General features: G+C 41.0%; 1 protein-coding gene across 3 annotated transcripts in view; it reads right to left on the bottom strand.

The window, feature by feature from the left end:
• Window positions 1-3,454: 3,454 nt before the first annotated feature.
• LOC113906061 (aldehyde oxidase 2) overlaps window positions 3,455-26,791 on the bottom strand; it is a 77,840-nt gene continuing 54,503 nt past the window's right edge. The window contains exons 28-36 of one of the 3 annotated variants that reach the window (XM_027564071.1): window positions 25,411-25,539; window positions 23,612-23,686; window positions 22,817-22,869; window positions 21,170-21,284; window positions 18,244-18,309; window positions 17,945-18,133; window positions 17,496-17,663; window positions 6,371-6,446; window positions 3,455-5,331 (exon numbers count right to left, since the gene is read on the bottom strand). In XM_027564071.1, coding sequence (XP_027419872.1) covers window positions 6,393-6,446; window positions 17,496-17,663; window positions 17,945-18,133; window positions 18,244-18,309; window positions 21,170-21,284; window positions 22,817-22,869; window positions 23,612-23,686; window positions 25,411-25,539 — 849 coding nt within the window. In that variant the 3' untranslated portion in view covers window positions 3,455-5,331; window positions 6,371-6,392. The other 2 variants (XM_027564073.1, XM_027564074.1) reach the window with 2 other exon arrangements.

Here is a 26,791-nt window from a genome sequence, read left to right as displayed (position 1 = left end):
GCATTATCTTTTCAGCTATACAGAATTCATTTGCACTTTGTCAGTGTTCTACTAGTTAACACCTGTATTAGTTTTCTCTTGCTGCTGTAACAAATCACCACAAACATGGTGGCTTAAAATAACACAGATTTATTATCTTACAGTTGGGAGGTCATGGGTCACAGTGGGCTTAAAATCTAAGTGTTAGTAAGGCTGTGTTCCTTCTGGAAGCTCTGAGGGTGAATCCATATCATTGCCTCTTCCAGTTTCTAGCGACGGCATACCTCAAGACCTAACTTTGGTCAGAGTGTAAACCCTAATACATAGTAGATACATGAAGTTCCATTTCCTTAGAGCAGTTCTGTCCAATATAACTTTCTGGGATGATGAATATGGTCTCTTCTGTGCTGTTCAGTATTATAACCACCAGCCACACATGGCTATTGAGTACTTGATAGGTAGCCAAGGCAGCTAGAGAACTGATTTTTAAATTTAATCAATTAAAATTAAATGCTAAATGCTTCCTGGGTGGCACTAGTGGTAAAGAGCCCACCTGTCAATGCTGGAGACATAAGAGATGTGGGTTCCATCCCTGGGTGGGGAAGATCCCCTGGAGTAGGAAATGGCTACCCACTCCAGTATTCTTGCCTAGAAAACCCCATGGACAGAGGAGTCTGGTGGGCTACAGTCCATGCAGTTGCAGAGTTGGATACGACTGAAGTGACTTAGCTCGAACGTAGGCAAGCTCTAAATAGCCACGTGTGGCTTATAGTCACCACAAGGGCAGAGCATCCCTGGAGCATCAGGTTACTCATTAATGGGTTTGTTAGTTCTGGAGTATGACTTCAAAACATCCCACAGTATTTTTTCCCCTTATTTCCAAGTTTTGGGAAATTTTTGTTAGCATGTACAAGTAATATAAATAATGCATTCAAGAGATTAATTCAATAACAATGTAACCTGACTTCTTTGTCAAATAAATATATTTTTTTTCTTGTTACCTTCCTTAGATGAGTATCTGAGTTACACAGTATAGGTTTCACAAATACTTTCTGTTTGAGTAGAGCATATTTGCTTGCTCTTCCGTAGTCAAACATGTAAAGCATCAGTTTAAGATAGACCCTGTGGTAAAGGATGAGTAAAATATAGTCCCTGCCACCAGTAAGAATGTCTGTTGTCCAGAAAGGGAGGGCATATACATATGTAGACAAAGAGATAGTGGGAGAGAAAGAAGAACCAAGTACAATAGGGAGTAAAGGAGGGAAGATCACTCTATCCCAAACTGTATCTGTTAGCCTTAGATTATTGGCGTAGTGAGGTGAATAGTGTCACTCCAAATTTATGTCTACCTGGAACCTCAGAATGTGACTTTGTTTGGAAATAGTGTCTTTGCAAATGTAATTAGTTAAGATGAGGTCATAATGGCACCCCACTCCAGTACTTTTGCCTGGAAAATCCCATGAATGGAGGAGCCTGGTAGGGTGCAGTCCATGGGGTCGCTAAGAGTCAGGCACGACTGAGTGACTTCACTTTCACTTTTCACTTTCATGCATTGGAAAAGGAAATGGCAACCCACTCCAGTGTTCTTGCCTGGAGAATCCCAGGGACGGGGAAGCCTGGTGGGCTGCCGTCTATGGGGTTGCACAGAGTCGGACATGACTGAAGCGACTTAGCAGTAGCAGTAGCAGCAAATCCAGTGATTGACGTTTTAATAAGAAAACAGAGAGAGGTAGGCATAGACACACGGGGAAGAAGACTGTGTGATGATGGGGGCAGAGAGTGATGCAGCTGCAAGCCAAGGAATGCCAGGAGCCTCCAGAAGAGGCAAGGAGGGGCTCATCTCTAGAACCCAAGGCTTTGTCAACAGCTTGATTTCAAAATTCTAGCTTCCAGAAATGTGAGGAAATAAATATTTAAGACATTCAGTTTATGGTTATTTGTTGCAACAGCTCTAGGAAAGAACACCTTTTTTTCTTTTTTGGCCTTGTCATGCGATTTACGGGATCTTATTTCCCTGACCAGGGATTGAACCCTGGCTACAGCAGTGAAAGCACCAAGTCCTAACCACTGGACTGCCAGGGAATTCCACCCCTGCCCCCTGCCCTTTTTTTCTTTTTTTTTTTTTTTTTAAGAAAGTAGTGCAATTGGAAAGGGTACCCTCTAGCTCACAGAGTTGAATGCTGGGCTGAAGAAGCCAGCCTTCAGATATGTAGGAATAGGGGCCCATCTGAGGATCTCAGTAAGTGGAGCTTGTGTGCTCTACGTGGCCCAGGGCCGTGAGATCCTTTTACCCTTCTGTACCTCACTCCAGAGTCTGATTCTCATCGGAGAGACTCTTGACCCAGGTTATCCTGTGCCTTTCCCAGCAGCCCTCATGGTGGAGGACAGGTGACTTTCCAAAGGAAAAGACCCCCAGCAGATAAAAATGACAGATGACTACTCTGCCGATGTTTGGATAGACCTTTTTGGAAGAAGAAACTCTCCTGTTGCATGCTACTCATTTAGCAAGGGAGGGTGGATGGTTACAGATATTGAGAAAGATTGGCCTGGCAGCTCTGTGCCAAATGGTTTGGAGCAAAATTAGCAGTGATGTCGGTCAGTGTGGAGTTAAGAGAGGGTGGAGGCATCTGTCCTGCTACAGTGACTCTGCCAGGGAAACAGCGCTCTCGTTTTGCAATCCGTGGTTTCTTAATATTGACTCATTCAACCTGAGTAGGGAGACAGAAGATACCTTTATTTTCTGTCTCCAACTATTGCTGCCTTTTTTTTTTTTTTTTACTTTTTGGTATCTTGAAAATCAGAAGGCATAATTTTTGCTACTTGTCTACCCAGTTATGTGAGACTGATTAAGTGTTTTTCACAGTTTCCGGGGTTGAGCTGAGAGCAGACTATTTTTTCATTTACATGAGAGAAAACCCACCCAGAGAACCCAGGCTCTGAAGGCAAATATACAAATGCCTTCTGTGTACCCAGGACCCCGGGGGAAGAACTAGGAGGGTTCATAGAGTCCAGATGAGTGTCAAGGATTACAGTTTCTCACTGTTATGGGCACCAGGGTTCTTACATGGAAAAGGGGGTGGAATTGTCTAGACAGAGAAAGGGAACAGCATCTTGCTCAGTGGGTCCAGCAGGTATAATGGGCATGAGTGACTGGGCATTGTGGGACCAACTATTTCTGAAGGAGACAAAAAAGTAAAAAGTAGCTAACAAAAATGGTTAACACTTAACACCCTGCACTTGTGTAAAAACTGGATGAGATGGTGATATTAGAATAAGTCTTTGCCCTGCACACCTTTGCATATATTTTTTTAACTGTGTGAATGTATTACTTATCCAAAAATTCTAGTTAAGTTTTAAGTTTTATCCTTTACCAAGCCTTATAGAGCTCAAGGAACTGGTTTTTAGGATGTGGTTTCAAATATGTCTTTTTAAAAAAGTACTTATATCCATGCCATCCAGATTTTAGTGCATAAACTTACATGAATAATTTTTATTCAGATCCCTCTGTTCTTGGTGCTTTATAGTTCTCAACCATGACAAATGAAAAATCCTTAGCCCTAATAGGCCAAAATTTTTAAAAAATTATGTTTATCATCATTTAAAATGACACAAATGATAAAAACACATGCATTTTTCACATTCATATTAGATTACACAGTTAAGGATTTTATTTTCAAGAGCCAAAACATTTTTTCTTTATTACTTTCAACTTATTTCACCCTGGCTACTCCCACTAAGTTCCCAGCTCTCCTGCTCCAGTGGGCAAGAGTCTTGTATCATTTATGCCCTGCCCATGACCCTTCTGCTCCTGTCTCCTTTTTCTCTGTGCTCCTGTCCCACTTCCTCCCTTGGGCTCCTGTGGCCCAGTGGGGCCTCCCACCACTGGACAGGCCTGTGGACAGCCACATCCCAGTCCCTCCAATAAGACGTGCTCATGGCCTTCAACGACCCTCAGAATAGACTACATGCCCAATCTTTGCCTTCTTTCCCCAGATACCCAGCACTCTCAGTTCAGCCTCCCCTCCTTCATTCACTCCAGGAGTCACTGCAGATGACTGTGAGCCTGATGGTATGACTTCTGGTTGACAGAACATCATTTTACCCTCTGACTTTTTGGTCAAATGAGGCCTAATTCATACGCTGGTTTCTCCTTCTCTGAAGGCCCCTAAAATGCAGGTCAGTGGAATCTGATGGATTCTGCATGTTTTAACTACAGCATAAAGGTGATTACAATTCAGGATTCTTTTCCTCTACGTTGTTTTCGTTGTAGTTCAGTCACCCAGTCGTCTCCGAATCCTTGCAACCCCATGGAGTATAGCACACCAGGCCTCCCTGTCCCTCCCATCTCTGGAAGTTTGCCCAAGTTCATGTCCATTGCATCGGTGATGCCATTCAGTCATCTCATTCTCTGTCACCCTCCTCTCCTTCTGCCCTCAATCTTTCCCAGCATCAAGGACTTTTCCAAGGAGTTGTCTGCATCAGATGAGCAAAATACTGGAGCTTCAGCTTCAGCATCAGTCCTTCCAATGAGTATTCATGGTTGATTTCTTTTAAGATTGATTGGTTTGATCTCCTTGCTTTCCAAGGGACTTTCAAGAGTCTTCTCCAGCACCACAGTTCAAAGGCATCAATTTTTTGGCATTCTACCTTCTTTATGGTCCAGCTCCATGGCACCTACTTCTATATATGGAAAACTGAGCAATTAAGCATTTCTGAAACTGATAACAGAGTGGATACTTTTTCATAACCAAGTTAAAAAAAAATAAAGGGTTTTGTGATAATATATTAAAAATGTTTTTACATTGTTTTTCCCCTCCAAATTCCAAAAGAATGTTAACCAGTTGCATAGCTGACCTACATGAGGAAAATATTCCTTTGCTGTCCAATGCTCATAGCTACTCCACAGTAAAAACAAAATGATACAAAACCTTTAGGACTTTTATGGTGTCCTTACAACTGAATCAAACACATCTCTGGGAAAACTAATCACATGTTCATCCGCTGAGAAGTATCTTTCATTGTAGAATTGTAACCTGGATTACTAGTTTAGTTAGATTGGATGGGTACACAAAGGGAAATTTTGCTTTCACAGCAATATTTACATGATATCTTCAGAAAAAATCAACGTTATGCTCCTTGCTGTGACAAGTGCAGTGTTTGATTGGTGGCCTTTAGGCTAGAAAGTCTAAGTCAACAATTTGGAAGTAATGATTCATCTTTTTAATATAATAAAACCTGAATAATATTTCTAAATTTTGTGTGTTCCACCCCCACACAACAGTACAAGAATATCAGTTTGGAGTCCAGTTAGCATTAACAAACCATCTTTTCACTTGTGAAAAACTGAAACTCCTGGGAAAAAAGAAAAGATAATAATTATAAAGGGGTACAAATCTCAACTTTGAAAAGAACAATAAGTAGTTGACAAAATGAACTGTAAGCTTCACAGATTTGAATAAGTACATTTAGGGAGTTATTTATTCTCTCTTGCCCTCCATATCTTCATTTATAAAATAAGAATCAGAGAGGTCATATAAAATGAGATCAGAGGTTTTTAAAAAAAGATTACTTATTTTTGGCTGTGCTGGATCTCCATGGCTGCTCTGGCTTTCTCTATTTGCGAAAAGTTGGGGTTGCTCTCTAATTGTGCTTGGGCTTCTCACTTCAGTGGCTTCTCTTGTTGTGGAATATGGGCCCCAAGGCAGGAAGGCTTCAGTAGTCGTGGCTCCCCGGCTGTAGAGCACAGGCTCAGTAGCTGTGACACATGGGCTTAGTTGGTCCAAGGCGGTTCCCTGACCAGGGATTAAACTCATGTCCCCTGCATTGGCAGGTGGATTCTTTTCCACTGAGCCATTAAGGAAATCTAGTTTTGATACTTTTTTAGCAGAGATTTAAAATGTTACGGGGAACACACACACATATATGATTTTAGTGTGGAATAAATTTAGTAAGGTCAATGTTCAGCACATAAAGCAAATACATATGCTACTCTGAAGAGTGCAAAAATTTGAAATTGCAGGTAAAGGAAGATAGTTAAAGACTCAGGGACTTCCCTGATGGGTCAGTGGCTAAGACTCCATGCTCCCAATGCAGGAGGCCCAGGATCGATCCCTGGTCAGGGAACTAGATCTTGAATGCCACAACTAAAAGATTCTGCATGTTGCAGCTAAGACCCAGTGCAGCCAAATAAATAAATATTGAAAATATTGGATAAGATTAAAAAAGAAACAACTATACTCCAATAAATATTAATTTTAAAAAAGGGGTTTAAAAAGGAAACTTGATTTACACACTTGTGCAATCCTAAGATATCACAGAACACAACTTGAAAACCACTGGACTAGCTGATCTTGTCATTTTGAGTAATTCTCTTTCAGCTTATTGATCTTACCTTTAAGGCAATGACAGCAGTGTTATGCTACGGTGATAGACCAGGGTTTAAATGTCTTAGGATCATCTCTTGGGATCTAAGAAAGAAAGTAAATTAAATACTAAACATCATAATACCTTTGTAATATTTCACCAGGAAAATGATATCAAATCTGTAGGTTTTGAAAGATGTTTCTGATGGGAAGCAGCAGGATTTTCCTGGGGAATGGGATTGTACCATTCCTTTCAAATGACAACTCTGAAAAGATAGGCGGTCAGTGCTGTCATCTCTGCTGATCATTACATTGCTAATTAAGAGGGTACACTCTGGTGGCTCAGACGGGAAAGAATCTGCCTGCAAGCAGAAGACCTCAGTTTGATCCCTGGATTGAGAAGATCTCCTGGAGAAGGGAATGGCTATCCACTCCAGTATTCTTGCCTGGAGAATTCTATGGACAGAAGAGCCTGGCTGGATACAGTCCATGTGGTCACAAAGAGTTGCACGTGACTGAGCGACTGACACTTTGACTTTTTTGGATTTTTTACCTATCTTCTCTGCCTCTCAGATGTGAATCCCCAAAAGAATTATAAATCCAACGAAAAACTTTGTGGGAGGAGGATGGGAAGGGCAAAGTGGTTAGGCTGACAGTTGCTTGTAGTTTACAGACCCAGACTCCTTTGCAGGGATCTGAGAAGAGCCCTGTCTACATGCCTAGCCCAGTGATTTGGCTCCAGTTAAACTCCGGCCCATTTCTCTATTCCAGGCTAGAAGCCCCAAGAATTTAACCTATTTGTCCTTCTTCCTTCTGGTCCGCAGCTCCCATCTGCAGAATTCTCTCTGCTGGGTTTGCCCCAAAGCAGAATAAACAGAATGTACATTCCCGCCTCCTCTGCGTTCATGTTTTTGTTTAAAGAGTTGACTTTTAGTTACAAAAGTGTTAAAAACATAAAAAACTTTCTGTAAATAATGAAAAGTGATGAAGATTTCAGAAAGCTTGTCTCCTGATATTTATTTCACACACACACACACAAAAAAAAACACAAAAAGAGGACAGAAAACCACAAACAAAAACACAGCCCAACTCCTAGCGTGTCAGGATATCTTTACCAGCCCCATTCTTACTGTTTACTCTCAAACTGTATTGAAATGTAAACAGAGGGCTAGTTTGCCCTCCTGAGAGGGACTTCCCCGATTCTCTAACCTAACTGCTGCACTAGGATTTACTTGGCTGTCTAATTTAGGGTCAGCCTGTTCCACCTGGACTGGGCTGGATGCAGGACAAAGCTCCTCAGTCTCGTCTGAGGTAGATTCAGGTCAACTCTTCTGTTAAATTTTAGTCTCTCCAAAAACCTGTTTCCTATTCTTGTCACCAGACCTGGGTTCCTGGGGTACTCTTCTACTTTGGGACTCAGATCAGTACTCATTCTCTTGCTACCCCAGTCTTCTTGGGTCTCACCGACTCCCTAGCTTCTTGAGCAAGGACCCAATTTCCCTTTTTCCCTCAAGGATCTCAGCTCTGGGATGTAAACAGATCTTCGCTGGCCTTTCATGATCTTCTCTTTCACTTCTCCCTTGTTTAGGGCCATCATTCCCTTTCTCCCTCTTCCTCTTTCTCCCTGTTGGTTCTTGATAGCTATGACTAAGGCAATATATTGACTTTGGTGGTCAAGACTGATTCCACTTATAGCTAAACCTTCTGAAGTATATCTGTGCCCAGTCTCACTGGTTTCAGTGCCTAGTGTCATCAATCCAGGATTGTTTATCACCCTCATTGTGCAGGAAAGGATGAACTCAGGAGGCCTCCATTTTCCAAACGCTGCACATTCCGAAGAAAGGGTTAGCCTTTGACCAACTCCTGGGAGTAACACCCTAGTCCTTGGACTATCCTGCCTTGTAAGAGTGCCTTTGTTTACCTGAGGTCTTAATAATATCACTTGACTTCTGGAAGGGCTGGACACTGAGTGACTAAGGTCAGCTTTGCACACAACCTGTGCCTATGTGACTGATCCCTAATAAAACTCCTGGACACCAAGGCTCAGCCGAGCTTCCCTGGCTGGCAATACTTCATGTATCTTCTTCTTCCACATTGTTGCTGGGGAAAGCAGGTGGCTCTCTGTGTGACTCCACTGGAAGAAGACACCTGAAAGCCTCACCTGGTCTCTCCTGGACTTTGCCCCATGTGCCTTTGCCTTTGAAGATGTTAATCTATACCCTTTCACTGTAATAAGCCATTACCACGAATAACAGCTTTCTGAGTTCTGTGAGTCCATCACTGAGTCATCAGAACTGAAGGTAGCCCTGGGGACTTCTGACCCAGTCATCATCATCATCAGTGTGTATTGACCATTTACCACGTGTGACAGCTGCTAAATGCTTTTCATGTGTTTTATTCAAACCTTTTAACAACGCTGTAAGGAAACTACAGTTATTCTCTCCACGAACGTTTCCTGCCATTTTATAAAGAAATTAAATTATGAGTGGTTAAATGCATCATCAAAAGTAGGCTGGATGGCTGATTCATGTTGATGTATGGCAGAAATCAACACAATGTTGTAGAGCAATTACCCTTCAATTAAAAACAAATTAAAAAAAAAATTAGGGCTGGGATCACAACCCCAGTGCCTTTGACTCCAGGGCCATATCTTAATCACAACGCTAAGAAATTGCGTCATAACTCCTTTCCCTGACTGGGTAAGATGGCTGCCTTTTTCCTTTTTCCCATTCTGCATCCCTTATTCCCTCTCTTAATCTGAGGGATGCCTCCAGTTTTGCCAGACTAAAGGAGCAACCTTCCAGAGACCAGGTAGAAGAATTTTTAGATGCAAAAATACATATTCACTAACAGTATCAGATCATCCCCTTCAGCAGTAAGAAAGGTCACTGTATGAAGTGTTACCACGTGTTGCCTCCTGGAACAAGCATGTTCAACGTCTTCCAAGACACCATGAGAGGCAGGGAGGAGGAGGAGGTGGTGAAGAATGGGCGAGTTCATGCCTGTCTGAATGTGTGAAGGTGTGTGTGTGTATGTGTGTGTGTGTGTGTATGTGTGTGTCCCGCCTATCTGCCTGTGTGTGCCTCTCATGGGAGCAGGATCACAGGCTCAGTGTTCTGCGGAAGCTGTTGCAGTAGCCCAAGTCGTGCGATCTGTATCTGTGCTCTGTATCACAGAATCCATGTGACTGAGGCATGACTGTGCTGTTTTAAGGTCCTGCTGATCGTCTGTGGCTCAGCTTCCGGCAGAACAGGCTAGATACTGCATGTTTCCACACGTTGCTGGAGTAGGTTCCAAAACCATAAGGAAAGGGCATACAGGCTTGTAGGACTGGCAGTACATCTCCCCCTGCTCAGAGGAACGCAAGCCTGTGTGTGGGTAGGATATGGGGTTGAGGACTAGCATTTGGGGGCAAACCAGCTGAGAACAGTGCAAGTAAAGTAGGCTTGTCACAGCACAGGAAATGCTCACACGCCTTTCCTTTTTCATCGTCAGGAAGGGCTTCCTTTGCTGAGCTAAACAGGTGGCACTTTTAATGTTGCCAACTCTCACAGAGTGTGTGCACCTAGAAATGCAAAAGAAGCAGGGAGGGAAAATGAGACATGGGTCCTAATGAGGTAGAGGGAGAAGAGTAGGTGAAAGGAGGCTGTTTTAGGGTTTTTTTTTTTTTTTTCTAGTTTTTTTCAAATCAAAGTATAAATTGATTTACAATATTTTATTAGTTTCACGTGTCCAACATAGTGATTCAACATTTTTATAGATTATACTCCATTTAAAGTTATTACAAAATAGTAGCTATATTTCCCTGTGCTGTACAATATATTCTTGTTGCTTATTTATTTTATATTGGGTTGTTATTATGGGAAAACCCAAGTGAACTTTTTGGCCAACCCAATACATAGTAGCTTGTATCTTTAAAAAAATTTTTTGACTGTACCAGACAGCATGTGGGGTCTTTATTCCCTAACCAGGGATTGAACCCACACCTCCTGCATTTAGGATTGTGGAGTCTTAACCACTGGACCCCCAGGGAAGTCCAGTAGTTTTTTTGTATCTTTTAATTTTAATACTCCTCCCTCCTGCCCTCTCTGAACTGGTTATGTTTTAGGTTTTCAAAGTGGAGAAGGTAAAGGTCTTCAGAAAAAAGACATTTGCCAACTTTATAGAATTACAGGGCAGGACAAATTCTAGAAAGCATAATTTTTCTAATTTTTAAGATTGTGGCTTCCTTCATGTCTCTGAATCATAAAGTTGTTTTTTAATGAAATTGTTTCTAAGGAAAGTCCTAATTTGAAAGTGTTGATTAGGCATTTTCTGTATACCTTTAAAGGAAATGTCCTCTTTTGTTCCTTGTCCTATTTTAAATGACTTTACAAAATACATTTCCCAAGAATTACAATTCTCTCTCTCCCATCACTAAAAAGGAAATTTTGTATAGGAATGATATTTCTGATGGTGTCTGTTTGAGCCAGGCTGCTCTGTTGAGCTCAGAGCAGAAACTAACACCAGCAACACTGTTCTGACCAGGAGGGAACCCCCTGAGAAAGGGCCCATGGATAAGAGCAACAGTTAACTACTGTAAGCAAGGTAACCATACTCGTCATATACATTTTTTTTTGTCATACTGGTCAAAAAAATTTTTCATATGATTATTCAATTTGTAGAACTTTTTACAACAAAAATGCTCCAGGGACTTCCCTGGTGGTCCAGTGGTTAAGACTCCATGCTACCAATGCAGAGGGCATGGGTTTGATTCCTGGTCCAGGAACCAAGGTCCCTTTTGGCCGCTGGGTGCAGACGAAAGATTTTTAAAAAAGCTCCAGGCTTCTTACCAATGCCTGCTTCTCACTGATGCTTAAAGCCAGTTATCCATGAAAGTGGCTGCTAAGTGTTAAGGGCTGTTTTTTCTTTTTTCCTGCCCTCAGCAGGTCAGCTTGATTTAATGTGGAAAGTCTTTTTAAGCCTCTGGGAGAGGCATATTTTGAAAAAAGGTCATTAGCAGTTATGGATATTTGGTGGAGACCAGAACTGTAATATTTACGTAGTGACTTGTATTCACACAGTATTTTTACATGCATTATTTTACTTAATTCCAAAGGAAAAATACAGAATGTTTAACCATCATTTCTGTTGAAGAAGTAGCTATACACTGGTTTTTATTTACCTTGTGGTTATAAGAAAGTTATTAAAAGAAGAGATCTGGGACTTTCCAATGCTCATGTTCTAGTATACAGACCTTCCGACTGTCTCACCTTCTTACTTGTAGAACAAATTGTCTTTTGACAAAAGTATTCACAGACCAAATACAAAAAGTATCAGTATCTGTTTCTAAAAAAAATTGGTTTCATAGTACAGTGTTGTATGCCAGTGTGAATCCTTACATATGTCAACTAAAAAGCTACATTGTAGTTGGAGCAAATGTATTGGGTTGTCCAAAAATTTCGTTTGGTGACATCTCACAGAAAAACCCGAACAAACTTTTTGAAAAACCTGAAGAAACTTTTGGGCCATCTCAATAAATTCTAATGCAGGTTCAAATTTGCTCTACTGTGCCAAAAAAACTGGTCAAGAGCCAAGCTATAAGAATTTTAGGAGGCCTGCTGTGTGAATGAACAACAGTTTCTAAAGATCTGAAGCAGTAGATCTGCATTGTGATAGAGGCTAGTTGCTAGGAAACTGCTGACTGGATAAGAACTATTCAGGTTTCACCCAAAGATGTGAAGATAGAGTGGCTTGACCACATATTTCTATTTCTTTTATCTCTCTGCCATGGAAAACAACAGCTGCAGCCTTTCAGTTGTAAGTTTTTTCTACCAGGGAGCCAAGATCAGAACTGCCCCAGGGCATTTGCACTGGTTATTCTCTGCCTGGAATACACCCTTACCAGCTTCATGCTTGTTCCTCCACTTCATTTAGGCCTCAGATCAAACATGAATACTCCAGAGAAAGCTTCTTTAATAATCTAAAATAATCTATCACATGCTAGCCACCTACTCTTCTGTTTTGTGTGACAATATTTATCACCACCTGAAATTATATTGTGTATTTCTTTACTTGTTGACTGTCTGGTTTTACCAATAGAATGTAGGATCCATGTGGCAGAGACTGACTATCTCAGTGTTTTTTTTAGTTCCCAGCAGTGCTTGGCACATGGAAAGGGCTGAGTAGGTATGCTAGATGAATGAATGGATTGTAGGATGAATGATCAAAGCTGGGCCTCATCTCTTACCCCTTTGACTGTAAGAAAAGGTTAAGGTTAAGTTACAAAAGTTTGTCCTGTTGACACTCAGGGATAACCCAGAGTTGGGCAAGCACTTATACTTTACAGCAATTATCTTCCCTCTCTGCTATGCTGTAAACAGCTAGAGAGAGGTGCCTGTGAGTCTAGTTCACCACTATACTCCTGAACCTCAAACTGTGGAAGAAGGGAAATATCATTTAATTTCTTGAATTTAAATAAGACATGAAAGGTAAGGAGGGGGATTAGCTGAGTGAGGAAAAGCAAGAAGATGATTCCAAGCAGCAGGAAGAGCTGGTGGAGGCCTCTGTCCTTGACATGTGGAACAGACAGATGAAAGCAAGTGTAGCTGAGGTGGAGAGACAAGGCAAGGTAGGGTACCTCATGTGGCTGGAGAAGTGGGGGAGTGCTGGCCAGGCTGAACTCTGCAGGTTTATAGGCTTGGCAGGGCAACATAAACAGCTTTATCTTTATCCTAAGAGTGATGGGAAATTTCTCACCTTGTGTACATGCTAGAAGGACACGATCATGTTTGTCATACGACACATCTCTGGTGGCAGTGGGTGTAGGGAGACCAGTTACAAGGCTGCTTTGACCCAGGCTAGAGAGATGGAAGTTGGACTTAGAGTCTCTAGAAAGTAAGCTTCTTGAAGGTAGAGATCACTCTCTGTTTGATTCACTGCTGTATTCTCAGCACCTAGATTAATGCCAGGCATGTATTAGATCCTCAATAAATGTTTAATGCATGAATGACATAGTGGTTAGACATGAAGTCAATAGAAATGGAGGAAAATAAACTGACCTCATGTATACTTGAATCAATGGGAAGACAGCCTTTTTCAAATCCTTGACAAGACTTGGGTGATCCAACAGTTTCTCTGTTCTAGCCTACAGACCAGTTATGAGGTCTGTAACTGGTCTGCAACCTAGAAACCTGCAGAGTCCAGGGTGCAAAGCACTGACTCATTAGAAAAGACCCTGATGCTGGGAAAGATTGAGGGCAAGAGGAGAAGGGAGCAACACAGGATGAGATGGTTGGATGGCATCTGATGGCAGCTGACTCAATGGACATGAGTTTGAGCAAACTCAGGGAAAAAGTGAAGGACAGAGAGGCCTGGCATGCTGCAGTTCATGGGGTCACAAAAAGTTGGACATTATTTAGTGACTGAACAACAACAGGAACATGACTGGTGGAAGAGATTGTTAGGGGCTCAAACTGACAGGGTGTGATGAGGGACTAGCTACTGAGTATGAGAAAGAGAAATGTTGAGCCAAGTCCAAGGTTTCCGGTTTGTGTTACTATATGGATGGAGGAATACTGACATTTCCTGGGACAGGAAGTGGCAGTAGAATCTATATTCATGTGTTTCTGGTTCCCTTTGTTAAACTGAGAACCAGGACTTCCTCCTCGCTGTCTCTTTCAGGAGGCTCCACTCAAGTCTGGCTCTAATTGTTCTCTTTCTGCTGACCTACAGTTGAGGAGGTTTGTAGGCTAGAAGAGAGAAACCATTGGGTCACCCAAGTCTTGTCAAGAATTTGAAGAAGGCTGTATTCTCATTGATTCAGATATACGTGAGGTCAGTGGAATTGCTAGGAATATTGAGGGTTGGATAAGAATGAAAGATAAATGGTCTTTCTCAACATGTTCTAAGTAACCTTAATAACAGGAGGGTTGGTATTAAGAAGTTAAAACTTCTGCCCTGTTCCTGCCTCTAAAACTTGTTCCAGTGGCTATAAATAAAGATGATAAGTTTGGAGGATAAACAATTTTTGCCAGGTATTTTCTCTTTGGGTTTAAGCAACTATATTTTTTGAGTGACGTTGCATGGGAAAATGATCTTCTCAATCCAGATTTCTTGTGAATGCAGGCTCAACCGAGTCACTCCCCATTATACTATTCAAATATTTTAAAATATTTATATTAGGGATATCCCGATTTTGTAAAATGAGTATATAAATAGGATATATATATATACAAACCTATATGAATATGTATAACATTCACTTTGCTATACAGCAGAAACTGACAGAACATTGTAAGCAAACTAAACTACAATAAAACTTTAAATAAATAAAAAACCCTATATGATTTAAAATGTGGTTAAAAGTGTGCATATGTGTGTATTTATAAATATATATACACATAACCCAAATGGTTATGTTATGGTTATTATGGTTATTTTTGGTTAGCAGGATTAGGGCTGATTTTAACTTTAATCTTATTCTTTTCAGCATTTTCTAGTTTTTCCATAATGGACATATGTGACTTTTATGAAGATAAAAATACTTGTTATGCAAATGAGGTTTGTAATATGAAATATAGATTATAATATGAGGTGATATTTAGAATGAGTATTTTCCTGTGGTCATGTATGGATGTGAGAGTTGGACTATGAAGAAGGCTGAGCACCAAAGAATTGATGCTTTTGAACTGTGGTGTTGGAGAAGACTCTTGTGAGTCCCTTGGACTGCAAGGAGATCCAACCAGTCCATTCTGAAGAAGATCAGCCCTGGGAGTTCTTTGGAAGGAATGATGCTAAAGCTGAAACTCCAGTACTTTGGCCACCTCATGCGAAGAGTTTACTCATTGGAAAAGACTCTGATGCTGGGAGGGATTGGGGGGGCAAGAGGAGAAGGGGACAACAGAGGATGAGATGGCTGGATGGCATCACTGACTCGATGGACGTGAGTCTGAGTGAACTCCGGGAGTTGGTGAGGGACAGGGAGGCCTGGCGTGCTGCGATTCATGGGGTCGCAAAGAGTCAGACACGACTGAGCGACTGATCTGATCTCTGATTTTAATACTCATTCTAAAATACTTATATTTTAGAAAATGAGAGGTCACTCTCACATTGACTGTGATCATTTAGTTGATGGGTGTACAAATCAGTACATGCTTTATATCCATGAAGACATTTATTAATCTTACCATGAAACCATCAGATTTGGGAGAAAATGTGGCCTCCTTACATGGGCCAGGTAGCTGACAGGCTGAGTTTCAAATGGTGAATGAAATTAAAGTGATTCACATTTTATCATTGCATGTGACGGAGTGACTGCCAGACAACTGGACTATTAAAAGCGGCCTGAAGTCTTGGAAATGAAGAAATTCATTTTCTAAAAGCTGGGACATTTGAAGGCTGAACATGTTCAACCAGGCAAGAAAGGAAGATTAGTATCTTCTGTTGTGTTTTTTTGGTTACCCGAATCTGCCCCATTTCAGAAAAGGATATTTATTACTGCAAAAGGTGATGGAGGACTTCTGTTTAAGGGTCAGAAATGCTTGTGCTTTTGGGAGTGGAGGTCACATGATTCTGCAGTTTCGTGTCATTGGTGCTGTTGCGAATGGGCAGACATGGCTCTCCAGGCCTGAACAGCCCAGAGGAGTCCCTGCGGTGAAGGAGGGTGGGGTCTCTGGCCTTGACCATCTGAGCAGGGACTGGCCTGAGGCAGATGATTGGAATTCTTTCTGTGGACAGTGCAATTGGCTGAGGGTCAGCCTGAGGGGCAGAACCATCTCTGGGAGACGGAGGGAAATCCAGGATGGTCAGTATTATTGGAGTCCATGAAATGCTGAGTCAGATTTGGAGATGGGGAGAGGACTGGATCACGCAGGGGAAGGGAATGAGTAGTTATGAAACATTCCTTTAAGTAATATTCCTAAATCCTGAGTCACTTTGTTCTTTCACTCTATGGCTGGCTGTTTTAAGGAGGTCAGTTAAGTATTTGGGTTTCCTTTAATATAGTTATGAAAACACACATTTCTTTTAAGAAGTAGAGAATCAGTTCTTTTCTCTCTAGGAGGCAGTTATTACTTCTTTGGAGCCAGATGGTCTGGGCTTGAGTCTTGACCTTGGGTAAATTACTATACCTCAGTTTCCTCAATAGTAACATGAAGAAAATCATAGTAGTTACCTGATAGAGTTGTAGGAATGAGTAGTGAGATAATCTGTAAAATATCTAGTCAGTGTGAACTACCATTACTGTTGATGTAAGGAAGCTATGAGGAAATCAGTGCAGGGTGGAACCAATGACCCACCCACTACCGAGTGTCTGCCCCAGCCAGCAGGCTGGCGTTGCTGTGTGCACATGTGTATAGCAGATGGCTCCCAAATCCTCACCCCTGGGCTGGGAGGCACTGCTATGAAATGAAATGAAGTGGAGAAGCATCAGCGGGACATGAGACCACATGTTTCCTGAATAAAAGACAGACTGGGTATACTCTGTGTTTGTACAGAGGACGTGGAAAGTGACATTATCAAATACTTCTCCTTGACCTGGGTTATTTTTTGTGTATTTGTTTTTGTTGAAGAATTGGATAGATTAGGTAGGATAGAGGGAGGGAATATTTAGAATGGTTTGGTGAAAATGGTCTGTTGTTTCATATTTAGCTATTTGTTTCTGAAGCACCATAAATTATCCTACTTAAAGATTGCCCATGGGGTGGGGTGGGAGGGAGGTTCAAGAGGGAGGGGACATATGTATACCTATGGCTGATTCATGTTGATGTATGGCAAAAACCAACACAATATTTAAAGCAATTATCCTTCAATTAAAAATAAATAAATTTAAAAACAGAAAAAAAAAAAGGTTGCCCAGATGATTAAGTTACATAACAGATGGGGAAATGCTTTTCATAAAGTTTAAATTACTACATATACTAAAAGGTATTTGTGTGATTATTTTTATCATCTTATACTTGATGAGCTTGTATCTTATAATGTGCTCTTATAATTTGATGATAATTTACCCAAGTAAATTATATATAATTTATAATATAACATATATTTTGTATCTTATAAATTTTTTATAATTTATATATAAAATTTATATATAATCTTATAATTTACCTGAGTAGTCTAAGATTCAAGATATAGAAAAATCACCTTTTAGGAAAATAAACAGTAATTCCATACCATTTCTGTGAACCGATCTGCACAGGCCATTCGAACCCATTCTGGAGTCGCTGGGCTCTTCACTGTGAAGTCCTCAGCTATGTCTCTTTCTTTGCGAGCTGCAGCCACAGCATCAGTGATGGCAAAGAACACGGATGACCCCAGGAACATCCCAGACTCCCCCAGGCCCTGCAAGGAAGAACATTTGTTTTAGAGGCTTCTACACTAGACCATCAGCCACTGTAGTTGAAGGGCAGGTCTTTTTCACCAACTCCTAGCACAGCATCTTACATAAAATAATTTTCAATAATTGTTTGTTGACTGACTGACTGAGTGAAGCTTGCATACTCTTAGAAATCCTAGCATCACTTAAAATGTAAAAATCCTGTGTGGGTTAACTAGTTGTTCTACAGGAAAGGTAGTGTGTGTTTTTAAAAGCACATTGTGTAGTTGTAGGTTTGAATGCTTACCTTGGATGAATAGATGGTTAGTGGAGTTTGTGATGATGGCAACAAGGAGACATTAAATTCCTCTGGGACATCGCTGATGGTTGGAATTTTGTACTCATCTGGGCCTCGAGAGTACAGGACACCTTCTGGGGAATATTTCAGCTCTTCAGTGGTATAAAGGCCCATTCCCTGAATAAACGCACCTTCAATCTGAAGAGGGAAAATGCCAAGCTCTGATATTGTGTGCTTTTCAGAAGGCCTTTACCGACCCCACAATGACTCTCAAAAAGAGGCATCCATCCAGGTGGGGCAGCACCTACCTGCCCAATATCGATGGCCGGATTTAGACTGCAGCAGGCATCCATGATGATGTCCGTTCTGATTTTCTGCCAAAATTAAAATTCAGTTCAGTTCAGTTGCTCAGTCATGTCCGACTCTTTGCAACCTCATGAACCGCAGCACGCCAGGCCTCCCTGTCCATCACCAACTCCTGGAGTCCACCCAAACCCATGTCCATCGAGTCAGTGATGCCATCCAACCGTCTCATCCTCTGTTGTCCCCTTCTCCTCCTGCCTTCAATCTTTCCCAGCATCAGGGTCTTTTCCAATGAGTCAGTTTTTCTCATCAGGTGGCCAAAGTATTGGAGTTGCAGCTTCAACATCAGTCCCTCCAATGAACACCCAGGACCAATTTCCTTTAGGATAGACTGGTTGTATCTCCTTGCAGTCCAAGGGACTCTCAAGAGTCTTCTCCAACACCACAGTTCAAAAGCATCAATTCTTCAGCACTCAGCTTTCTTCACAGTCCAACTCTCACATCCATATATGACCACTGGAAAAACCATAGCTTTGACTAGACCGACCTTTGTTGGCAAAGTAATGTCTCTGCTTTTGAATATGCTATCTAGGTTGGTCATAACTTTCTTTCCAAGGAGTAAGTGTCTTTTAATTTCATGGCTGCAATCACCATCTGCAGTGATTTTGGAGCCCCCAAAAATAAAGTCTGACATTGTTTCCACTCTTCCCCATCTATTTGCCATGAAGTGATGGGACTGGGATGCCATGATCTTAGTTTTCTGAATGTTGAGCTTTAAGCCAACTTTTTCACTCTCCTCTTTCACTTTCATCAAGAGGCTCTTTAGTTCTTCACTTTCTGCCATAAGGGTGGTGTCATCTGTATATCTGAGGTTACTGATATTTCTCCCGGCAATCTTGATTCCAGCTTGTGCTTCCTCCAGCCCAGCATGTCTCATGATGTGCTCTGCATATAAGTTAAATAAGCAGGGTGACAATATACAGCCTTGATGTACTCCTTTTCCTATTTGGAACCAGTCTGTTGTTCCATGTCCAGTTCTAACTATTGCTTCCTGACTTGCATATAGGTTTCTCAAGAGGCCCTGACCCTAAAAACTTGAATTAAAAATACTATTTTAGGGTTTATTCAAATGGTTCCAATTTATTCCAGGACTCTTGCTAGTTGATTAGCACTACATGGAATCCCATCAACATTAGAGGTGGTAAGACATCTACTAAGCTCTTCAAATTTAGTGCTAGGAGGACTGTTGATGATCCCAGAAGGTCTTCCGTTTTCATAGTTTTGGTTTATCTTAAGTGACTTTAAAGTCCATGATATGTGGGTGTGTCTGGGTATCACTTAGTAAATAAATGAGCCCGATTATTCATCAGATTCTGAAGCTGGATTTGTAATTAAAATCATGAGCTCATCTAAGCCTCATAATGGTTTGCTATAGGTGGTATTGTTGCCATTTTACTGAGGAAATCATGTAGCCACAGTGGCATGTATGAATTTGGGGATTTGTAAGATCTTGGGTTTATTAAGGGTAACTGTTGAGACCAATTTACTTCCTTCCCTGAGAAACATCACACTAATCTGGCCCTTGTGTTGTGTTATTGGGCACGTGCACACAGATTGTGGAGACGCCACACAAAGCCCTGCATGTCTGTGATCCATCTCAGGAATATCTCTGGTACTACTGATCTCAGTACTACCTTGGGATAATTGACTTTGGGGAGATATCACATCACTATATGCTTTTAAAGCATTTACTCAAGACAGTTTACTAAATTACCTAGTCAGATAGATAACTTGATATCAATAACCTCAGATATGCAGATGGCAGCTTGTACACACTTATGACAGCAAAAAGGAACTAAAGAGCCTCTTGATGAAAGTGAAAGAGGAGAGTGAAAAAATGGCTTAAAACTCAACATTCAGAAAACTAAGATCATGGCATCCAGTCCCATTACTTCATGGCAAATAGATGGGAAAACAATGGAAGCAGTGGCAGACTTAATTTTTTTGGTCTCCAAAATCACTGCAGATGGTGACTGCAGCCATGAATTTAAAAGACACTTGCTCCTTGAAAGAAAAGCTATGACCAACCTGGACAGCATATTAAAAAGCAGAGACATTACTTTTCTGACAAAGGTCCATAGTCAAAGCTGTGGTTTTTCCTGTGGTCATGTATGGATGTGAGAGTTGGACCATAAAGAAAGCTGAGGGCCGAAGAATTGATGCTTTTGAACTGTGGTGTTGGAGAAGACTCTTGAGAGTCCCTTGGACTGCAAGGAGATCCAACCAGTCCATCCTAAAGGAAATCAGTCCTGAATATTCATTGAAAGGACTGATGCTGAAGCTGAAACTCCAATAATTTGGCCACCTGATGTGAAGAACTGACTCCTTGGAAAAGACCCTGATGCTGGGAAAGAGTGAAGGCAGGAGGAGAAGGAGATGACTGAGGATGAGATGGTTGGATGGCATCACCGACTCAATGGACATGAGTTTGAACAAGCTCTGGGAATTGGTGATGGACAGGCAAGCCTTGAGTGCTGCAGTCCACGGGGTTGCAAAGAGTAGGGCACGACTGAGCGACTAAACTGAACTGAAATAGATAAATTGACCTTCCTTTAGGAATAGATCCTTTTTTTGACAGAAAAAAAACAAAACAAAACCCCCAAACCCCACAAAACTTTGGAATGTAATTTTGTCTGAAATAGAATAAAAAACTTAATGCATTTTAGGCTGTCATGAGCAATTCTTTCTCAACTACCTCTTTTTGAGTGGAAATTTAGGATAAAGCTGAATCTCTCGACATTCCCATGTAATTGAAAGAATCTTGTTCTTATTGTACAAGTATTACATAATGAAAGGGGGCTATTAATGTAAATACATTTTGTTGTTGTTGTCGTTCTAACTTGCCAAGAGGAAAGCTGTCAAATGACTTACTTTGTGAGCTCCTGTCAGGCAGTCAATTTCAACCTCAGAACAGGCAGCTCCATAGACATAGTAGGGGAAAGGGTCTCCCTCTCCCTTCTCCCAGTCCATGAAGGCCTTGTAGCCCCTGATGGAAGAAATAAAGTCCTTTAGCTTGGGAGGGGGGTGCAAACAATATTGATTTGTTTTAAAAGTTACCAAAATTTTCATTAGCATTTTATTTGATTGATGTTGATTGTGACCACCTTTTAAGCTCAATTAAACTGCTACCTGTGTTTGCAATCTAGCTTGTTACAGGAACCCTAACATTTGCCTCCATTTTTAAAGAGGAAATGCTTTGTGCTCAAGTTAGGATGCCAAAAAAGGAGAAACCAACAAACTATTTCACTTGCTCTGGACCTCACTGTATCTTGAGGAATTAAGATTTGAGTTTTAGATCTGCACACTGAAAACCTCAATTGATTTTATTAGGATTCCCAGAATCCGGGAAGTGACTGCTACGCTGCTAGGCCTTTTCAGTCGTGTCTGACTCTTTGTGAGGGACCCCTAGATTGTGCTAACTGAACTCATAAGGAACTGATGGTAATACAGGGCTGGTGAAAAAGGGCAGGTAATTCAATGTGTTGTTAATGGAAGATGGACCCAGCTAGAGGGCTGATCTGCCCTTTTGTTGGGTAGATGAAATCAGGAATTTGGAACTCATGTACAGGGCATTGGGCTGGCTGTTACCTCCTTTCTTCATGAGATTTTCTGTGTGTGTGTGTGTGTGTGTTAGTTTGTTTCATTTGATTGTAAAACTAATGTCAATACTTCTTGCATTTGACAATCAGCTCTCCTCTGTGTGTGTGCTTCCCTGGTGGTTCAGCAGTAAAGAATCTGCCTGCAACGCAGGAGACACAGGAAATGCTGGTTGGATTCCTGGGTTGGAAAGATCTCCTGGAGGAGGGCATGGCAACCCACTTCAGCATTCTTGCCTGGAGAATCGCATGGACTGAGAAACCTGGAGGGCTACTGTCCATAGGGTTGCAAAGAGTTGGACGTGACTGAAGCGACTGAGCACTCACATATGCTCCTTTTCGTGTTTTGTTTAATTAACATGCATCTACTGAGGGCCTTCACTGCCAGCCACTGCACCAATGATGAGTGGTGATCACCATCCTATCCGTCTCTCCATCTCTCTTGCTTTGTTACCAATAATAGAGCCCATTCAAAATTTTTTCTCCTCAGCGGATACACTAACAATTTCCTTCTGATTGAGTTCAGAAGTCAAATTAAGCATCTTATCCATCTCTCTTGCCCAGAAAGGAGCTTCAAAATAGAAAGGTTTTATGATAAAGGGAAGGAGATTTGTAAAACTGAGTTGCAACTTATTTCTAATGGTATCTTCTTACTACTCATGGTAAAGAATAGTAAATAATGATTAGATGTTACAATTCATATTTGTTTATTTATTTTTACAAATTAGGGATATTTTTATTATTTACTATTTCTTTGAACATAGCTCAAAGGCCTATGTGAAATCATGGAATTTGGAGCCTAGAGGGAACCTTAAGGACCACAAAATAAAGATTTATTTTACAAATGAGGGAACTGAGGCCCAGAGTGATTTGATGGCCTCATATTTTCTTAGCCAGGTCAAGGCATTATTGTAATTTTTACCTGAAGTATCCAGTAGCTGAAAGACTGATTCTTTGTTCAAAAGCAGCTTCTATCTGCAGAATGGGCATATTTAGTCAGAATAAGATAAACATACCATCTGAGAGGGGAAAATGAAAATATTCTATACACCAAAATTGACATTTGAAAATTGTTACTGGTGCTTTGTTACCAATAATAGGACCTATCCTAATATTTTTGCTCCTCAGCTGGTATACTAACAATCTCCTTCTGACTGAGTTCAGAAATCTAAATTAAGCAAATAAAATGGAATCTTGCTGCACATCATGATATAGGGGCTTAGTTCTCAAGGTATTTACAGCTTCATTTCTAAGTGTTAAAACTCTGGCCAATGTGTGTGCCAGTGTGAGATAATTGTTTTAATGAAATAAGATATAGGACATTGTAAAGTTGGATGAAGCAAGTCATTTCCCTTGAGGCATATTCACAGTTAGGCTTTTTTGTTTTCTTCCTCCCTACTTAAAGCATCACCTTTTTATGGCTTAGGAAGGCTCAGTCTTTTCCTCTTTCTTATTTAGGAAGAGAGGGTAAGTCTCTGGTAATTCTTCACACACTTCTGTTCCTCCTCTCAGCGATGCTGTTTCCTGTGCTCTGACCCCACTACTGCCTGGGATAGTTCACAAAGCAGCCATCTCAGCCAGGTAATCCCGCCCTCTCCCACAGCCACCTGCTCCTAGGACTGAGTCTACATGGGGCAGCTATGCACTACCATAGCACTCTCAGCACTGGTGTGGACTACTTTCTCATTTGTAGTGACAGACAGAGTGGAACACTTACCCATTCTTCCCAGGTACCTTCTGGATTTTTCTTAATGATGGGCTCAAGGCGTTTCAGAAGGATCTGACAAGCATTCTTAAAGGAGTAAAGAAGTGAATGCTCATTAGAGAAGACTGGAGGTTAGGATTTGAAAGAATATTGAAAGAATTTGAAAATAATTTGAAAGAATATTGGTGGATAATTGACCAGTTCAGTGAATGCTTATGAAGTGTTTGACACTGACACAGTGGGAACTCAGGGATGGTATCACACCACTCCTGACCTTGAGGAGAGTATCTTTTATAGAGAGTGCTTTCTCTTCCTCATTCATTTCCTGTGAAAATATGGGCTCAGTTGAATTTCTACTTTCAGATCCCCTTTCTAAGAATATTCATGTTCTTAATTCCTTCTCCCTTTTTTTCTAACCCTAACCTTCTTTCATATTTTTTAGCCATTACGATCAGTGGAACAAAATTATTTTCATTCAAATTTGTGCTTTTCAGTCTATAACAATGATATGCCAGTATCCCTCTGGGTCTGAAATATTGTTCAACTCTCTGTCTGTCCTTTTATCCCTCTGTCTGTTCATCCATCCACCACCAAACTACTTCAGTTAAGGCATTGGCTTTGAGTGTGAAGTGAGAAAATAAATTTGTTTTTGTAATAAGCTAGATCGACAAAGTTTCTGATTCTTGATACAGAAACCTAAAACCCTAGAAGACAAATGCATAGTTTGGGCTGACACCCACCATACACACTGAGCAGTTCTTGCTTTGTGTTTGATTCTACCTAAAATTGGATCTCATGAATTTGAGGTTTCCCAACTTGTTCTGAGCAAAATGAGTCTATTTTTTGAGTCTTTGGAGATGTCTCCACAATGATAAGATGGATTTGAAAGTGGTCTCTTTTGGTAGCATAATTGCAGTGTCCTGGGAGTAAGGACATATGTCTCCCCTCAATGTCCCAGTGGAAAAAGTGGACAGTTTATAACAGAAACATGAAAAATAGATATTACTTCAAAAATATATGCAGTAAGATCTTTGAATTAAGAAATATGAAGTCATCATTCTATTCTGAATTAGTGAAGATTTATCTTTTTATACATCATTTAGAAAAATAAGTACAAAGAAAAAGGAAGTACTGAGGTAGAATTCTTACTGATGCAGAAACCTTAATTGCAGCATGTCTACCTGGCTGGGCTTCTGCTTGCCTACCTGCCTGTAAGAACTTGCTTACAGGAAACTTGCACAGGTCTGCATTATGCAGTACCCAGATTTCTTCTTTCTGTATCTCCCAGGGACAGAGACTGTTTGCCAACATCTACTCCTCCATAGAGCTGGGCCTATGGTTTCCCACTGCTCTAAGTTTCCCCAGCCTCCCTTGTTGTTGGACTTTGCCTGAGGCTGTTCTGCTAATGCATGCTGAGGGGAAGTGACTTGTATTCCTCCCGGGTTTTCCCCCATGCTCTTTCCCTTCTCTGGCTCACTCCAGTGATGACACTCTGGGCAATCTTGAAAGCCACATGTTGAAGATGGAGGAACTGCCATCATTCTGGGTGCTCAAATGACCAAATATTCCTTCTGCAGTATTATACACACACAAAAAAAGAACTTTTGTTGTGTTGGAGTCATTATATTCTGGGTCTATTTGTCATCTCAGTTTGGGTCCAACTAACACACTCTCCAGGCATTTTGGTGATCCCAAGCCTACATTCTGTGACACAGATGACTTCTCTGAAGCCAACCACTGTGCCTGTATCCAGTTACGAAAACCAGAGATGTGGAGAAAGCACCCAGGGAAAGACAGACAGAAGGAAGCACCTGCACGGCTTTGCCATTGATATCTGCTCCGACGGATGCTGCTGTAGCGATTGTATTAGGCACCATGGCGGTACTTGTTTCACAGATGTGCAAGTGAGACATGGGTATTTTTAATTCACGGCTGGCCACCTATGAGAAAAAGAAATAATTTTAAACCTGGTAAGACCTTCTTTTTAAGACTTGAGTCATTCTTTTTCTTAGTTAAAATTTTATTTTTATTACATCCACAATATCCTCTAAAGCCTAACATAATGCATTTATAACAATTAAAACCACTTTTTAGTAAGACCTCATGCTAATTTTTGAAGCATTTTCTTGGTAATATTCCACAGCAGTTCTTCAATTCAAATTTAGTGTACTTAGGATGTTAAGGATTTCCTATTTTCTAAATTTTGCATGTGTAGAGAATAGGCCAAGTTGAGATTATTCAGATTAACTTGGTGACGGTGGCAGGAAGAGAGATAGAAATTAAATTGATTGATTCAGAGTTTGGTCTTAAGTCTGTTGGTACCGGTATCAGATGAACTTGGAAGGACTGTGAGGGCCTGTCTCGCCCTAGTTCCCACCTTCAGTTCAGTGCTTTTAAAAAATATGTATTATTTCATTGTGGCACATCAGACCTTTGGTTGCAGCACGCAAACTCTTAGTAGCAGCATGTATGGAGTCTTAGCCACTGGACCACCGGGGAAGTGCCCCCAGTTTAACTTTAGCTTCCTCCTTCTTTTCTTCTGGGGCTCCCCAGGTGGTGCAGGGTTGAAGAATTCATCTGCTAATGCAGGAGATGCAAAAGACTCCAGTTCAATTCTTGGATTGGGAAGATCCTCTGGAGGAGGAAATGGCAACCCACTCCAGTATTCTTGCCTGGGAAATCCCATGGACAGAGGAGCCTGGGGGGCTACAGTCCATGGGGTCGCAAAGAGTCAGACAAGACTGAGCTCATATGTCATGTCACTCTTTTTTTCTATTTGTTTCCACCTGATTATACTCCTCTAGTGTGTGCTGTTCAGTCTTCCTTTTCTGTTATTTTCGTTCCAGTTTCTCTAGCGGACACATATGGCAATGAAGATGTTTAACCAAGAAGAAATGAGAAAGAAAGAGAGGTAAGGAAGAAAAAAACGTTATTTTGGCTGATATTATTTTTTAGTTTTTGCAAAAAGGCTTTTTCTAAATGTCTGCAGGTATGAACCTATTCATACTTGCTAATCTTCAAACTAATATTATTCAGGACTGAATTTTTCCAGAAAGATGCAAAATGAGAAAAAAAAGGGGACAATTTGATTAATTCTTGGTGATGAAAATCCAAAAGGAATTTATTGGTTCACACACCTGGGAAGGATGGAGGAGTTAGTGTCATGTATATCTGTGTCTAGGGGCTTTGTGG

This window comes from Bos indicus x Bos taurus, chromosome 2 (genome assembly GCF_003369695.1).
Source record: "Bos indicus x Bos taurus breed Angus x Brahman F1 hybrid chromosome 2, Bos_hybrid_MaternalHap_v2.0, whole genome shotgun sequence".
NCBI classification, from domain to species: domain Eukaryota; kingdom Metazoa; phylum Chordata; class Mammalia; order Artiodactyla; family Bovidae; genus Bos; species Bos indicus x Bos taurus.
The sequence above is the reverse complement of the archived record's forward strand: the minus strand, read 5'-3'. Positions and strand labels throughout refer to the sequence as shown.